Below are 17,587 nucleotides of genomic sequence, written 5' to 3' on the forward strand. Positions count from 1 at the left end.
AACGGTGAGTTCGAAAAACATCTCAATCGACTGTGGGGTTGTTTTTGTCAGTTTGTTTCTACGGTGTTGTCGTAGACAAGATACATTCGTAAAACTTCCCCAACATCAAAACATACGCAATGACTAAATCGACAAGAAAGTTCCTGATCCTTTATCAATTTTGAGATAGAAGACTAGTATATGTTTAGTTTTAGTTTCAAAACCTAGCAAGTCATGGCCGGCTACAGTAACAACTAAATTTTAAAAACTATTTTTAGCTTCACCTGAGTTTTGTGCCTTTTTCAAATGCACTAATTGGTGTCAAGGTATGGTAGTATTTTTAGACAGGATCTAGTGTTGCTGGCAGTATTTTTCAATTCCAAGAGTTTAATTTGTTTTGTCTTATTTGTGTGTGTCCTCTTCTTTCTTCAGGAATCACTGAATGTTATGTCCACTACTGATGACATCACATTAGGTTTTTCTTTAGAACTTTATTCCAGATACATGGATGCTGCCAATTAAGGTATGTGAAATATGTATTGGAAAACTCGTATCTTATTTAACTCTGTAAAGGATACCGGCCTTCCTTTTATGGGTGGGGTTAGGGAAAGGAAAAGGAGGTGATTATTATCTTTTGGGGTGGGGTGGGATGAGAGCATTATCACAGCCTGAGAAAAGCTCAGGATCACTGCAAATCTAAAAATGAAAGAAAAGAAAAGCCAAAAATAACCAAACTACAACAAAAAGTCATCCATGTAAGACACATATCAAGCAATAACATGAATATTTGTGCCATTTTCATGTTAAAACCTGAATATCAAAAAAATTAGTTTATACCACACAAGTGAATAGTGTTTTTCGTGCACACTGACTGGCTAACTCGAAAGTGATGAGCAAGTACCATTAACCTCTGAGATGCCAAAGTGGCAAAATCGCTCATCAACAATTTGATTTTCGACCATTTTCCGTGGTTTACAATGAATCCTTTGCGCCGGCGTAATAAACAGAGGAGAAATGTCAGATGATCTAGATAATTGTTAGGGGCACATAAAAAGAAATTGTCATTTGGCTCTAACTACAGTAGACAATGTGCTTACTCGATTGATTTTAATTTTTGTTTTTTTTGTTTTTAATTTAAATATAGGTGATCCGTTACAATAGGCAAAGGGTGTTGAGCCTGCAAGCCAGTCTTATCCAGTACGCTGAATCGCGGTTAAAGAATGGAAGAGATACCTACGCCATTTTGGCTAAACTATTGAATGACATGAAAAAATCTTCTTAATCAATGGGTGCAGAGAAAATAGACGGTACTGTAAATTTGGGTGGCCAAAATTTATTGCTAACCTTCTTTATGAAATAAGATTATGTTAATTTGACACAGACAATACAAAAATAATTTTTAAATTGATGTAAGGTCGTTTCAGGCATTGGCTCACTCCAGGCGTTCAGTTAGTAAAAGGGAGTGAAGACTGGAGTGAAAAAGTGAAACAGGAAGAGAGGTTGGGTCAGGTGGGGTTCATTAAGTGACACAACCCAAGCCTCCCTCGCTTTTTCACTTCTCTGCTATAATAGCTCTGTTTACTATCACACTTTGTTTTACCAACTGAATGTCTGGAACAGGCTATTTAGGCAATAATCACAACCATTATACTTTCTTCAAATGTGATTGGTGCATGAGCTGCTTTAATTTTTTACTTCTCATTCTGTACAGCTGTAATTGGACAGTTGGCTGTAATCGGACACCTGTAATTGGACAGTTGAAGCAACGAATCATACAAGTCCACTCAGCCAAATCCACCAATCACGGAGTCAATCACAATAACCATAGCAACAACCACTTATCCAAAAAAAATTAAGAATTTCCAAAATGGAGACATATTTTTTGCTTTAGACATTGTCTCTACCAGGGATATTTGACCTAAATGTATTTGCTGTTTTCGGAAATTGTAGCAATTAATATTAATTGGTAACAGGACTTCTTGTCGTCCAATTCTTTCTCTAATCATATTGATCATCATCAGATTGACAAATTGGTCTCTTCTTTTTTGTCTAAGTTTGTTAATCACGTGTATGATAACAACAGATGGAATTAGACTCCACTCAGTCCTATTACCATTGTAAATTGGCTGGAAATGGTGGCAAAAATCCAGCAATGACTTGAAATTTAATTAGCAAATATTTGATGACAGAAAGTAATTTTTCGATTTTGTGATGGCTACCAGCCTTGAATCAAGGCCCAAGAACATTCAATAAACACTTAACAAGGTGAATTTTCAACTTTATGCTTTTTCATGCAGATCACCATTATACTAAAGAGTGAATTAATTTCTTCACGTCTTTTTATAAAATAATATTTTTATTAAATCTGAATGAATGGGTTTCAAATATGTAAAGTTTTCTACATACTTTCGCAGTAACAGACATGGATAAAAAAATTTCCTTTTCAATCCTCTGAAAAGTACCAACCAAAAAACTGATTTCCTTTGTGTTGAAAAGCTTTTGTAATTTGTATTAGGTATAGCGATGGTAGGTTTTTGTTTGAATAGCTTTACCTGTAAGGGCAGAACTTGACGTTTTCAGTTGACTTAAATGCGAATATACTTATTATTCTGATGAAAACTGTTTTCCTAGTGTAATAATTTGTTTAACGTAGAATGGGCCATGTACGATGCTAATTGTCGTTTAAACTCTACCAAAGCTCTTGCGGTTTGAAATCGGTGACTCCCCCACCAGTCGTGTGGAGCGGAGTATTTTGGTTTTGTAACAATAAAATTTACTTGTTCCCTCCATGAAGCTCCGTGGTATTCTATTGATCCCCCTAATGTGCAGTCAATCTTCTATAGTCCTCTTTTTAACTCTGTCAGAGACGACTTTCGACGACCTTCCGTTCCCCCATGCGATCCCACCCTCTCCCCTAAGAAAACAAATTTCCTACAGCCCACCCAGGCTATAAGAATGACTCTTCCTTTAATATCCCTGGTTGTCTAGAATTTTAGGTACGAAACGACTTAACTTCCTTCCATGATCCTCCTCTTCCTAACCCTACCCCTATCTACAATTTTGTCGTCTGCTGTTTGAATGGCCTGGATTCTTTTTTAATGAGATCAGGCGCAAATCTGTCTGCTGCTGACTTAAAAGTCATCACAATGTCATCAGAGATGCTGCGATATGCAAATTGGTTGAACTTTCGTGCATGGTTGCTTCTGAGCAGTGCCTTTGCTGACTGAAAACGACGACGTGTTCCCTCAACAGTTCCTTAAAGAGAAACAGAAACAGAAATCGTTAAAGAAGTAAGTGTAAATCACTTGTAATCTAGATTTGAGAAGCAAATTCCAACAAATGTTTGATTGCAACAAGATCAAAGCTCAGTGTAAGATCCATGAAGGATGTTGCCACAAATTCTTGCTCGTAGACTCAAACTGCAAACCTTAACGGCTCTCTAAACGAGTTTAATTCAATTTCGTTATAATAATTTATCAAATTATACGTCAATTTCGTTTTGCATACAACAATCTAGGAATTTGTCCTTCGTTCATTTGCAGAACTATGGTCTCTTAACTGGACGGAAGTTTTACGATTCTTCGTTTGCTGACTGACAAATCTCATCTCGTACGAAAAAAACTGTGGTTATTCATCATCGTCTTATCGAGCCTTATTCAGTCTAAGGCGCTGAAATTAGCCTTACTGGTAAGTACATTGTGTTATAGTGTAATTTAGATGTTTCTGTTGCGGGCCAGGACTTGCTTATTTTGAAACTGAAACGAAACATCTAACGGCTTTTGGACAACCAAGTATCTACTTTTCATTTATGTGGGCAATGTGAAATGATGTCTATTGCGAGGAATTTTTTACCAACTTTTGAAGAGCGAATTAGCTTTAAAAACTAAATGAAGATCAACAAGTCTAGGCACATTGCTGTGTTATTTTGCTGGGAGAAAAAACTTGACCAATGATGAGGCCCAAGCGAATTCAATAGTTGTCAGTAAAACAATTGATATAATACCAGCAGGGCGCAGCTATTTAGGGATGTGAATAATATGTATTGCGACAACGCCAGATTAGCTTTCGCTTTCACTGCGATTTCTGCTATCGCTACTTTCGATTGGTGAAAATATTATTAAAAGTGACGTTATTTGATACACTTTATGATTTCATCCTCCGATATTCTGAGTGTGTCAAACGAATGAGAGAACTGCTATGTTTAGTTAGATAATAATGCTGAAAAAAAGCAAAAAGCAGAAAGTAGATTACGCACGGTACGATTTGGTTAAAGCTGCAGAATTTTTTGTGAAAAATGTTAACCATTATTTTAAGGACAACGGCACAATATTAGATAAAGTATTATCGTTTAATGCGCTTCTTTTCACCTATGATGCACAGATAGGGACGTTTGGATTGCAAGGAAACAGCTAGGAGTCTTCCTCGTGCGGGCCAGGCCATCACGATCCACAGCGGCAGTTAAAGGGCCGAAAGAAAAACGATAGCATTTGATCAGCCTTATTCAGTCTCAAGGCGCTGAAATTAGCCTTACTGGTAAGTACATTGTGTTATAGTGTAATTTAGATGTTTCTGTTGCGGGCCAGGACTTGTTAATTTTGAAACTGAAACGAAACATCTAACGGCTTTTTGAAAACCAAGTATCTACTTTTCATTTATGTGGGCAATGTGAAATGATGTCTATTGCGAGGAATTTTTTACCAACTTTTGAAGAGCGAATTAGCTTTAAAAACTAAATGAAGATCAACAAGTCAAAGCACATTGCTGTTTTATTTGGCTGGGGGCAAAAACTTGACCAATGATGAGGCCCAAGCGAATTCAATAGTTGTCAGTAAAACAATGGATATAATACCAGCAGGGCGCAGCTATTTAGGGATGTGAATAATATGCATTGCGACAACGCCAGATTAGCTTTCGCTTTCGAGTTCTTCGAGTGTTTTGTTGACTTCAGAAAGCGGCCAATGCTCTTTATCGCAAATGTAGTACGCATACCTCACTGAAAGGTTTCTAAAACTTTAACAACGGTAAATGTACCTCAATTCACTTACATGAAAGTAATGTGGAGCAGATACAACTCGTTTCAAACGGAAAATCAACAAACATACATTCTAGAATGAATGACTTTTGAAGAACAAATTAACTTTGAAAACCAATGAAGATTAACGGGTCAAGGCACGTTATTGTGTGCTTTTGCGGGGAGCAAAAACTTGACCAATGATTAAACCAAAGCGAATTCAATAGTTTTCGGTAAAACAATTGATATAATACCGGCAGGGTGCGGCTATTTAGGGATATGAATAATATGCATTGCGACAATGCCAGATTAGCTTTCACTTTTGAGTTCCTCGGGTGTTCTGTTGACTACATAACGCATACTTCACTATAAGGTTTATAAAACTTTGACAATGGTAAGTATACTTTATTCTCTTACATGAAAGTTATGTGTACCAGGTAAAACTCGTCTCAAACGAAAAATCAACGAGCATGTATTCTAGAATATTTATATTGATACGACATACCTGGAGGAGATGGAGCTTAATAAAACAGATTTAACGAAAAGGTGTAATTACATGTACTGCGATTTCTACTATCGTCACTTTCGATTAGTGAAAATGTTAAAAGTGACGTTATTTGATACACTTCATGACTTCATTATTTGATATTCTGAGTGTGTCAAATGGAAGAACTGCTTCGTTTAGTTAGATAATAATGCTGAAGAAGGCAAAAAGCGAAAAGCAGATTTTTCTCCGCTACGATTTCGTGAAAGCTGTTCAATCTTTGGTGTGAAAATTATCCCTTGCTTTAAGGACAACGGCACAATATCAGATAAAGTAATATCGTTTAATGCGCTTTGTTTTCCCCTCTGATGTACAGATCGGGACGTTTGGATCGCAAGCAAAAGGCTAAGAGTCTTTTTCGTTCGAGCCAGGCCAGCACGATCCACAGCGGCAGTGAAAAGATCGAAAGACCAACGATAGCATTTACCAGCCTTATTTGTTCCTCAAGGCACTGAAATTAGCCTCACTGGTAAGGACATTGTATTATAGTGTAATTTAGTTGTTTCTGTAGCGGGCCAGGACTTGTTAATTATGAAACTGAAACGAAACATCCACCTGTTTTTGGACAACAGCAAGAAATAAAGTACTAGTCTTCGATCTCGAGATTGATAAAGGATGACGAACTTTCTCTGTCGATTTAGTCACTACGTATGTTTTGATGTTAGGGACGTTTTGCGAAGGTATGTTGTTTAGAGGAACACCGTAGAAACAAACTTACAAAAACAACTCCGCAGTGGATTAGAAATCTTTTTCGAATTTATCGTTGTCCATAAACATTTTCCCCCAATTTTCTAACCTTGTACGCTCTTAGTTGGCGGTGCATTTTGATGAACATTTTCCCTTAATTTTGTAACCTTATATGCTGTTAGCTGGCGGTGTATTTTGATCAAGAAGTTATAAGTTACGTGTTATTGCGGAAGATTGTGAACTTTATACTGAATTGTTCGTTCGAAAGTTTTTCCTCCGGTAAAAGACTCTCAATTTATAACTTTCTCCTTGTTTGCTCCAACAATTGTTTCAATGCGGTTCAAAAAAAAAAATTTGAGCAGAAAATTCTAGAAGAAGGCATGCGAATATGGTTGACCTCTGTCCAAGAGCTTACTCCAATTACTTGAAATATCGCAGCAGACATGACCACGGTTAGAAAATCGCCAAATTTAATATTTTCTTGATGTTGTCTTTTGTCTACTTTGTATTCAGAGAGGGAATGTAGAATGGTGTGCAAGTAAACCTCCCTTCCCTTCTCCTCAGAACCCACTCCTGCCGATTCGAGAATTTCTTGAAATATTGCTTTAAGGACCGGGGGGAGCTGATGTGCTTTGATTTTTATATCTCTTTATCTACCTCGGACTAAACAGCTCAGCTTTCACTTAATGGATCAACGCACAAATGTGACGTTTGCGGTTATCGACGCCATTAAAAAGATGCAATGTCATTGGATTATTATTTGTTAGGGTCGCAACACGTAACACTCTGGTTCCACTTTCGTGTTCCTGTTTAACAAGTTGAAGGCTGGTTGCGCATAAGCAATTTTTGTTTGTTTTCTTGTCTGGTTTTGAAATCTGAAATTTGCCTGGTTTTGAAATTTGAAATTTGCCTATGTATGTTGTCTAAGAGAACACCGTAGAAACAAACTGACAAAAACAACTCCGCAGTCGATCAGAGATCTTTTCGAATTCACCGTTTTCCATAAGCATTTTCCCTTAATTTTGAAACCCTATACGCTCTTACGCTCTTCATTTTGAAATACGGAAATACAGGCCTAAACTACGTAAAACCAAGATTGACATTAGTTTTTGAAGTTTTCTAAAATCCCAAGTTTCCCATTCTACTCTGATCAACATTTCTGTTATTTACACCCGCATGCACGCACCATTTTCGGCACGAATGACTCATCAAGCAACTTCACAAGATGTTCCAACCCAAACACGCACGCACAATTTCCCTAGACAATTCCTTATCTGATTATTTCAGACCATTATTGATTTTCTATATCACTTCTGCTGTGCGCAATTTGAACATTCTTGCTACATGTCTGTCCTTACCGTGCTACGCTCAATTATACATCTAAATCTTAAGTAACCCTGAGCTTAATTGCTGATTTAGAAATTAAAGTATCACGCGATACGCTTACAAGATTGTCGCTACACTGGCTGAAATTTTGACGTTTGTACGGAAATCAAAACTAACTGTTGTACTTGTTAAAAAGGCTGTTTAAATTTAATGTGTTATCCGTACTTCTGCTCCGAAAAGGACTTTGATCGAAATATTCTTGGCCATAATTTAAATTCGATTGTTGTAGTAATCACGCCAGGCACGCGTGCCCGAAGGTTGCCTCTTCATCCACTTTTTTCTTGCGTTAGGGATGTTAGAATGGTGTTTATATTAATACCCCCGACCCCCACTCACTTTCGCTGATGGGGAAGTTTGCTAGATAACTACCCACTGAAGTGGGGAAGGGGACATATCCTATGCTCTACGGTGAGGAACTCCTTCGTTCTCCTCATTTTAGTCATTCAGTCCTTGTTCATTCTGAAAAAGGACTTTGATCTAAACATTCTGTAACTGGACAATGAAACATTGTTGGCCTCTATTTAAGAATTCACATTTTCATACCCAAGAGAAAATTAATTTTCTTATCTCAATTGACGCAACCCAGTAACCTACCCAGTAAAGTAATTACTTTAACGAATCAAGAGAAATGGCCCATTGGTTGACATCATATTCATTTGATCAACGCCTTAGGAGTATTGTCTTTTCCATTTAAAATTTCTCCAAGTTTTTTCTTGTAAATTATGATCTTCTGGATTAGCCTCCTCTCAAGTTAGCCACGAATTTTGTACACTTTTGTAGACTAATACATAGTGCAGGGTGCAAACTTTAAAGCTTGTGAGATCTCTTGTGTGGGAGACAAAGAAGGAAAAAAATTAACAGCAAAGAAAAAAAATTCTTTTCGCTAAGTGTCTTTTTAAATCATGTTCCGAATGTCAGTATTCCATAGAATTACGCCTGTTAATTCCAATAGAAATCCTTTTTCCAGCCAGTTTTCATCAAAAATTCCGTTTCGTTTTTCAGTATTCCTTTATTACGCATGACCAGCTGCGTAATGCGCATGTAATCCTTGACTGATTACGGTCACATAAACCGTGGACAGAAAGTTTTTGCAAAAAAAAAACCTTGAGGAACAGAAACTCAGTAATTGTGGCAGCACTTGATGCAGAAGGCGCAGGATAGCTGCTTCCGCCAGTAGGAGTCCAGAATGTCTAACAGCGTATTCAAAAAGTTTTGATATTCATTAAATAATGGGGCCAAAGCGCTTCAAATGTCTGTGTCATTTTGTGATAGGAAGTGAAAGAACGAAAATAACAACAGACTACATTTCATACTTGTTAATTTAAAAAATAACTTACATGTTGCCCTGCGTTTGTTTAGTAAGAAATCACAGATGACGTCAAAATGTGGTAAGAACAAAGAAGAGGCACACGAAGCGCAGCTGAGTGTGTCACTGATGTTTTTACCACATTTGTGACGTCATCTGTGATCTATTATCATAAAGAACCCAGGCAACATGGATTATATTTGTTTTGTACAATAAAAGCATTTGTCCTCCACTAGATCTTAGGTAAGAACCAAACACAGTGCCTGCGTTTTTTGCTTATGATAAAAAAAAGAACCTACAGATAATTTTGCTACTTGAGCAGCTTTAAAAGCACGTGATTCTAAATTGTTCAACCTTTGATTGCAGACAGTTCAAGTATTCCCAAGTTTTGCCAAACTTCTAGAACGGTATGTATCATTTAACTCACTGATTCGAAAGTAAGTTCCAAGTAACCTTTTAAAGGGAAGTTGCGTGACATGTGACTCACGCAGTCACGGTTAGGTTAAGATTGAAATAGGAGAGGTGATAATTAGAGTGATAGGTTTGAGGAGAGAGCGTTGGAAGTTTGAGACGTGGTGAACGTTGATGATAAGCAATGAAAGAATTTGACGATTGAGAGTACAGTGTACCCCACAAGTTCGGTACACTTTTCCTCTAAATTTATTTTCGTTTCCGATCTCTAGCTACACAGTAATTATTTCTTTCCTTTCGCCGAGAAACCACGGGTTACCATAGCACGTAAATTAAATTCAACTGTCACGTGTGGTGTGTATCATCATCCTCATTATCATCATCATCGCTCGTTGGGCCAGTAGGTGCATAAGGTCGTCACATTGTCCGCCCAACCCCCCTGTTTCGTGCCGCCACCCCAGCCACAATCCAGCTCTTCCATATCGCCTTGCCTTTTACCTCTTTCAACAGTCCCTCTCCAACTGGTCTTTGGTCTCCCTCTCGCCTTTTGACATTCTGGTGTCCGCCCCAATACCGCAAAAAAGTCGTTCACACCCTCTCTCCTGAGTAAATGTCCTAAACAGTTCCACCTTCTTCTTCCCACCTCGCAACCAATTTTATTGTTGTCCTCCATTTCAACTGCTCTCCTGTTTGTCATTCTTTGCTGCCATCTGGTCCTCAGTATCCGTCTTAGGCATTAGTACTGAAAACTTTTCAGTGTTCTTTCATCGGTCTTTGCGATTTTCCATGTTTCACAACCATGTAGCAGGACCGATCGGACTAAAGTCTTGAATTGGCACATCTTGGCTCTCTTTCCTATTCGTCTGGCTACTCACACCTTCCATAGCCTCTGGAATGCACCTCGTGCCTTCTGCATTCTGTTCCTAATATCTTCACTGCCTCCACCTTTCTTTTCTACAATAGCTCCAAGATACGCAAACTCCTCGACATCTTTCACTTCTTCACCATTCACCACAATGCTCTCCCTGTTCGTTGCAAACTCCATCCTCAGTGCCTTGCTGTTGTCTTCCTCATGATCCAATCCATAGCCAGTAAGAATAAGAATCCTGACATTACGCATCCCTGCTTTACTCTTGACTAAATCTTGAACCAGTCTGATATCTCCCATCCGTCGATTACGGCGCATTCAAACCCTCCGTATATCCCCACTACCACTCTCACCATCTTGCGCGGAATTCCATACCTCCGTGTGGTGTTCCACGAGCTTTCTCTGTGTACCGAATCGAGGGCTTCTTTTCAAAGTCCACAAAGTGCATGTGCAGACTCGCCCTCCAGTCATTTGCCTGCTCTAAGATGTTTCTTTAATGTAAAGATCTGTTCAGTTGTATTTCCTTTTGGTCTAAAGCTGGCCTGCTCTTTTTTAAGCTTCTTGTCTAAACCTTTCTTGATCCGTTCTAGCAGCATCCTGTGGAATATTCTATTGATGGTGGGTAGCAAAGTCACTCCTCTCCAATTGTTACAATCACGCAAATCACCTTTCTTAATTTATTGATAACAAGTCCCTTCTTACACACTTCTGGCCACCTTTTACTTTTCTAAAGCCTGTCAGTCTGCCTACTTGCGGTGTATTCCATGTCAGCCCTTAGTAGGTCTGGGCCCTGGCTTTGCTTTCCTGAACGCATCCTTAACCTCTTGTATTCGCCACCTTCCTACATCGATTTCCTCAATCTACTCCAGTTCTTCTGTTTCTTCTTTCTCTTCCACCGGATTTGTGGGATCATCTCTGTTTAAAATTTTACTCAAGTTCTCTACCTAGCTCTGCAATCTTTCTTGGGATTCTGTCTTATTCACCCCCAGTTTGTCTTTCACACGCAATTCTCGCCTCCTCTGTTCCCGGCTATTGTCTTGGTTATGCTGTTTAGCTCCTCGTTTCTACAATTCTCAGCGGCCTTGTCTGCTGCTGTAGCCCTTTCCTCCAACCAATTCCTCTTATCCTCCCTAGCACTCTCTTTCACTTCCTTTTCTTTCGCACTATACTCCTCTCTCTATCGCTGTTTAAGTCGTTCCAATCTCGCACCCTCTGTATTACGTTTTGCGTTTTACCCCTTCTGAATTTTTTTCCCACGTCGTGTCTCCTATCCGTGGCTTGATCTCCTTTTTACCTTCCAATAACTTTCTATGTGGCATCTCTGAAAGTCACCAAGATCTTGTCGCGCTTCCTTTGAATCTTCTATATCTCATATCGTTGAAAACCTGTTCTTCACTTTAATGTTATATCTCCTCCTGATCTCTTCACTTTGCAACTAACGCACGTCAAACCTCACACTTGTTTTCTTCTTCCCATGCGCCTTTGCCAACTTTAGTCTCATTCTGGTTCTCACCAGGTTGTAGTCACCATATACGTCTGCTCCTCCCATCACTCTCGTGTCCAGAATCGATGTTCTCATGCGTCCATTCACAGCTGGTTAACAGTCTTCCCACCTGGTGACTTGCAGGTCAGCTTATGGATCTCTTTCTGTGGGAAACTGTTCCAGTTACAACTAAGCCATTCGTACCACAGAGGTCACATAACCTTTCCCATTATCATTCATGACTCTGACACTAAATTTCCTCAGTACCTCCTCTCTGTTAATGCTGTTACTCCCGTAAGCGTTCAGGTCTCCCATCATCAAAATCATATCATGACTACTGCAGCTTGCAACAGAGTCTAGCAGTTGATTGTTAAATTCATCCTTTTCCTCGTCCATCGCATCGTCACCCTCTCACTACCTTGCAGTTTTCTTGATCCCATCAGCATGCTTGAACTAAGGGAAAAGTGATCCTTGATGTTAGGAGACTTGCAATTTAGCTTTCGTAAGATTACCATCACCAATTACTTCACAAGCTGAAAAAAACTACCAGCTCAGCAGAAGACGATAATCGTACAGCTTAAAAACTCCCTTGTCATTGACTTCGACCATGAGTTCCCTGCGTAATTTTGTTCTTGGGCTGAGTGATTCAGTGTCAACATTTTAACCTAGTTTTTTCTCTCTAATATGCGAAGGGGCTAAATCAGGTGAGATCTGTCGAGTTCCATATTTCAGGTCGACTGTGTCTCGAAAAATACCTATCGTGGAACCAAGTGAACACTGAAAGAGTGAACACTGAAAGAAAGAAACAAATTAACAAATAAGGAAGCAAGAAGATGGTTTCTTTCACATATAAACCGTATCCTTGTTGCTCTGAACACTTTTCTGTATTATACTGACGTTTAAGTTATGAGTGACAGTGAATCTTTACCACTCTCTTTTCCTCCCTTTATTAGCCCTTGACTCCATCGAGCAAATTGTTTTGAAAGCCAGAGTTTTTCAATTGCCCTTACTTCCTCTCTAAAATATAATTGACATGTATCAGCGAAAATATCTTGGTAGGTAAATAAATATTCACACCAAGTACCACAAAACCGTTAAAGGATCAGCAAAAGTATAGCGACCTACTCACATAACCGAATTGGGTACTAACATAACTATGGTTTTAATAGGATGTAACTGATAATGGCCACTCGGTTGAAGTACACCACAGAGCAACTGAATTACTACAGGATTTGTTACGTTGTCACTGACATACTAACTGAGGGTCTGCGAACCATCTTCAAACAAGAATGGGACAATCGATACAAGACAACGCTGGGAGAATGGAAAGATCAACCCAAAAGTGGAATGGACTTCTGGAATGGCGAGTCTACTCGAAACAGAAACAGAAACGCTAAGCTGTTGAAAACAATGAAGAATGGCGATAGAGCTGAATGGGATTGTACCATGCTGTTTTACGCTATCCTGCATTCAGATTGCATATATTCTCTCAACCCATCAATTACATCAAATGTGGACGACTTAAGGAAATTTCGAAATGAAGAATTTGCACATATGCCTCGGGGCCACCTCTCCAACGGAGATTTCCAAACTGTCATTACAAAGGTTAAAACTGCATTCCACGCACTCGGTCTCCCGTCATTGAAAATCAACGAAGTTCAAAATCAGACTAACTTCTTAACGGAGGAGTTAAACGAAGTTATAAGGAAGGTTGACGACTTGAAACAAGAAGTTAAAGACAAAGAAGAAGAACTTCAAGTGAAAGAAGAACAGAGGCTTGCCCTAGAGGAGCAATTAAATTCCGATGTCTCTCCATTTTGTATTCTCCCTCCCAAACCTAGCCACAACATCGCTAGTCGGGAATCTGAAGTTGGTGAAGTTTTACAAAACCTCCAAACACTAAAAGACGCCAATGATGGGTTGAGCATACTGTATTTGTCAGGAAATCCAGGAAGTGGAAAATCTCAGCTGGCCCGTTTAGCAGCCAGGCAATTTTACGAGGTCGAACAAATACCTTCCGCAGTTTCATTTGTCATGACATTGAATGCTGAAAACTCAGAAGCACTTTTGAAATCGTATGTCCTTTTCGCTCAACATTGCAAATGTCCCGGGTATGAAATAACAAACACTTACCGCTCCAAGGATTTGAACACAGACGAGAAGATTTCATATTTCAAGACCTTAATAAGTACAAAAATTGAGCATTACACTTCATGGCTGTTAGTAGTTGATAATGTGACCAGCGAATCTCGTACAAGCGATTATTTGCCAGATGCAGACAGCGAGTTGTGGGCAAGGGGTCAGATGCTAATAACAACAAAAGACACTGCGTCTATACCGTTGTCAAGCTCTTCCATACAAAATATCTCACTCAGCGCAGGAATGCATCCTGATGATGCGTGCTTTCTGCTTAACCTCCTTTCTGGTATCTCAGATGCCAAGATGGAAAAAGAAATTGCGAAAGAACTAGACTACCAGCCACTTTCATTGGCAGCTGCAGCCACGTATGTGAGACAAGTTCGTCAGAATAAAGGAACCTCGAAATTTGGCTGGACCGACTATTTGAAGAAATTGGAAGAGGGGAAACGAAGCAATACTGAAAGCATTCTTGCTGCGACAAATCCAGCCTATCCGAAGACCATGACCAAAGTAATAACACTCGCTGTCGAAATGGTGATGGAAAATGATATAATTTTGCATCACATGTTCCTTTTTCTTTCAATGTGTGCATCACAGCCGATACTGCAAGACATTATTATCGAGTATGTTAAAATAACTGATGACGAATTTGAAGATGAAGATTTAATAAGAACGAAGATGAGTCGATGTTCACTGTTGCTAATTGAAGAAGAATCAACTGGTGTTTATATTCGAGTCCATGGTGTCGTTCTTGATGTTATTAAATCTGCGACAAAAGGTTTCGCAAGGGATCAAAGCTACAAAGTGGTATATGGCGCGGTAATGTCTTTCTCAAAATTTGAAGAGCTGGAATCTATTGTTGTGGGAACAAGAATAGTTCCCCATCTGAAAACGTTGAGCTTAAAAATTGAAGACATGTCACTCGGGAAAGGAATACCAGAAGCGACCAAAAGAGCCTTGTGTAACTTTCTGCATGGCCTTTGGAGCCTTACTAACATGTGCCACAACAACAGTGAGTTTAGAGCGGCGCTAGTCTATGGTAAATGGCTGTTAAAAATTCAGATGAAACAGCTGGGACCTGACCATGTTGATGTTGCAAGGTGTTACAACAATCTGGGTACTTTACACAGTAATTTGGGTGACACAGATAAAGCAAGAGACTGCTATAAGCGTGCACTGGAGATTCAGATGAAACAGCTGGGACCTGAGCATGTTGATGTTGCAGGCTCTTACAACAATCTGGGTACTTTACACAAGGCTCTGGGCGACACAGATGAAGCAAAAGACTGCTATAAGCGTGCACTGGAGATTCAGATGAAACAGCTGGGACCTGAGCATGTTGATGTTGCAATCTCTTACAACAATCTGGGTACTTTACATAAGTCTCTGGGCGACACAGATGAAGCAAAAGACTGCCATGAGCGTGCACTGAAGATTCGTCTGAAAAAGCTGGGACCTGACCATGTTCATGTTGCAAGCTCTTACAACAATCTGGGTGCTTTACACAGTGATCTGGGCGACACAGATGAAGCAAAAGACTGCTATGAGCGTGCACTGGAGATTCGCATGAAACAGCTGGGACCTGAGCATGTTGATGTTGCAGGCTCTTACAACAATCTGGGTAATTTACACAGTGATCTGGGCGACACAGATGAAGCAAAAGACTGCTATGAGCGTGCACTGGAGATTCGCATGAAACAGCTGGGACCTGAGCATGTTGATGTTGCAACCTCTTACAACAATCTGGGTATTTTACACAGTGATCTGGGCGACACAGATGAAGCAAAAGACTGCCATGAGCGTGCACTGAAGATTCGTCTGAAAAAGCTGGGACCTGACCATGTTCATGTTGCAAGCTCTTACAACAATCTGGGTAATTTACACAGTGATCTGGGCGACACAGATGAAGCAAAAGACTGCTATGAGCGTGCACTGGAGATTCGTCTGAAAAAGCTGGGACCTGACCATGTTCATGTTGCAAGCTCTTACAACAATCTGGGTAATTTACACAGTGATCTGGGCGACACAGATGAAGCAAAAGACTGCTTTAAGCGTGCACTGGAGATTCAGATGAAACAGCTGGGACCTGAGCATGTTGATGTTGCAACCTCTTACAACAATCTGGGTACTTTACACAGTGATCTGGGCGACACAGATGAAGCAAAAGGCTACTATAAGTGTGCACTGGAGATTCGTCTGAAAAAGCTGGGACCTGAGCATGTTGATGTTGCAAGCTCTTACAACAATCTGGGTACTGTTCACCATGCTCTGGGTGACACAGATGAAGCAAAAGGCTGCCATAATCGTGCACTGGAGATTCAGATGAAACAGCTGGGACCTGAGCATGTTCATGTTGCAACCTCTTACCACAATCTGGGTACTTTACACAGTGATCTTGGCGACACAGATGAAGCAAAAGGCTGCTATAAGCGTGCACTGGAGATTCGTCTGAAAAAGCTGGGACCTGAGCATGTTGATGTTGCAAGCTCTTACAGCAATCTGGGTAATTTACACAAGGCTCTGGGCGACACAGATGAAGCAAAAGACTGCTATGAGCGTGCACTGAAGATTCGCATGAAACAGCTGGGACCTGAGCATGTTGATGTTGCAAGCTCTTACATCAATCTGGGTAATTTACACAGTGATCTGGGCGACACAGATGAAGCAAAAGACTGCTATAAGCGTGCATTGGTAATTTGTATCTCCAAGTGTGGTCAAGAACATGTAAGGACACTAGAGGTCAGCAGGAACTTATCTCGGCTAAAACAGAAAAGAAAGAGAGTTGACCCTTGTGCTGTTTTGGAAAAGAAGAAAAGAGACTCGTGTTAATAGTTTAGTAACTGTGCTGATTCATAGACGTTGTTGGTCTTTAATTTAGGTTTACTCGTTGTGTTTTCTTTGCACGTGAGAACCTAGATCGTTTTAATTTTTTCATGATGTCTTGTATAACTTGTGCTTTTAATATTCCATCTGGAAACTCGCACAATTGATATGGTTTTTTTTTTATTTCTGAACAAGTAGTTTATTACTTTCTCATTTCTGAGGTTGCTAGAAAAGGTTGCAGTTCGACGGATAATCAACAGTCAGAATATGCACCCAAGTAAAGAAATGTTCAAGTTGCTAATCATTGCTGCTTTTTCAGAATCGTGCTCTTTTAAATTGATGATTTTTATTCATATTCATAATTAAGAGAGAGTATCCATAAAAGTGTTCCGGCTGATCTAGCTTGAAAACAGATTTCGCTGATTTCTTGTACATTGAAAGACTTCCATGTCCTTATTCTAGAATAACATTCCACTTCATCTGTTCTTTTAAATTTATTGAGTTATGAGAGATTTTCTGATCACCCCAGCGAACACTTGTGGCGACCCATGTCGAGGCTCAAATTTAAGGTAACTTTGGAGGTCGATTTTACGAAAACTGTAATGCCCTTTAAAAAAACACGACACCAAAACGAGCGATTTAACAAAAAACAATGTTTTATTAGCTGAAAAAAGAGTAGAAATAGATATTATTAGATATTAGAACAAAACCCATTATATTTCGCTGTTCACAGAAAACGTATTAAATTGTTTTACTAAACGCTTCAGTACCTTATAATTGTAAAATCGAAAACTGCTGCTCACCTCCCGCACCCGCTCCTCTCTCTCTCCCCCGGAAATCCCGTTACTTCTTCATCAGTAGCCGTTTAACATCCAAGGTTGAGTGGAAGTAACCTCTGATTCTTGTGGAATCGAAGAGCGAACTTCGATAAAGATCTTAAACGACGCGGT

At 39.6% G+C, this 17,587-nt stretch overlaps 2 protein-coding genes and 1 long non-coding RNA gene across 4 annotated transcripts in view; all 3 read left to right on the forward strand.

The window, feature by feature from the left end:
• Positions 1 to 17,587, forward strand: part of LOC136284402 (sorting nexin-6-like) — a 93,157-nt gene that overhangs the window by 61,531 nt on the left and 14,039 nt on the right. The window lies entirely within an intron of this gene.
• LOC136284403 (uncharacterized) lies at positions 3,176 to 5,997 on the forward strand. Its single transcript, XR_010719193.1, has 4 exons — positions 3,176 to 3,269; positions 3,522 to 3,666; positions 4,360 to 4,512; positions 5,851 to 5,997. It is a non-coding gene; the product is annotated as an uncharacterized lncRNA (long non-coding RNA).
• On the forward strand, positions 9,276 to 17,396 carry LOC136284395 (uncharacterized). Its single transcript, XM_066174690.1, has 2 exons — positions 9,276 to 9,320; positions 12,845 to 17,396. The coding sequence occupies exon 2, from the start codon at positions 12,858 to 12,860 to the stop codon at positions 16,641 to 16,643; it is 3,786 nt and encodes a 1,261-aa protein (XP_066030787.1). The 5' UTR covers positions 9,276 to 9,320; positions 12,845 to 12,857; the 3' UTR covers positions 16,644 to 17,396.

Source organism: Pocillopora verrucosa, chromosome 11 (assembly GCF_036669915.1).
Source record: "Pocillopora verrucosa isolate sample1 chromosome 11, ASM3666991v2, whole genome shotgun sequence".
In the NCBI taxonomy this organism is placed as follows: Eukaryota; Metazoa; Cnidaria; class Anthozoa; order Scleractinia; family Pocilloporidae; genus Pocillopora; species Pocillopora verrucosa.

Bases quoted from the DNA above. Each gene is read 5' to 3' on its own strand.
- LOC136284395 (XM_066174690.1), top strand. From the start codon at position 12,858: ATGGCCACTCGGTTGAAGTACACCACAGAGCAACTGAATTACTACAGG.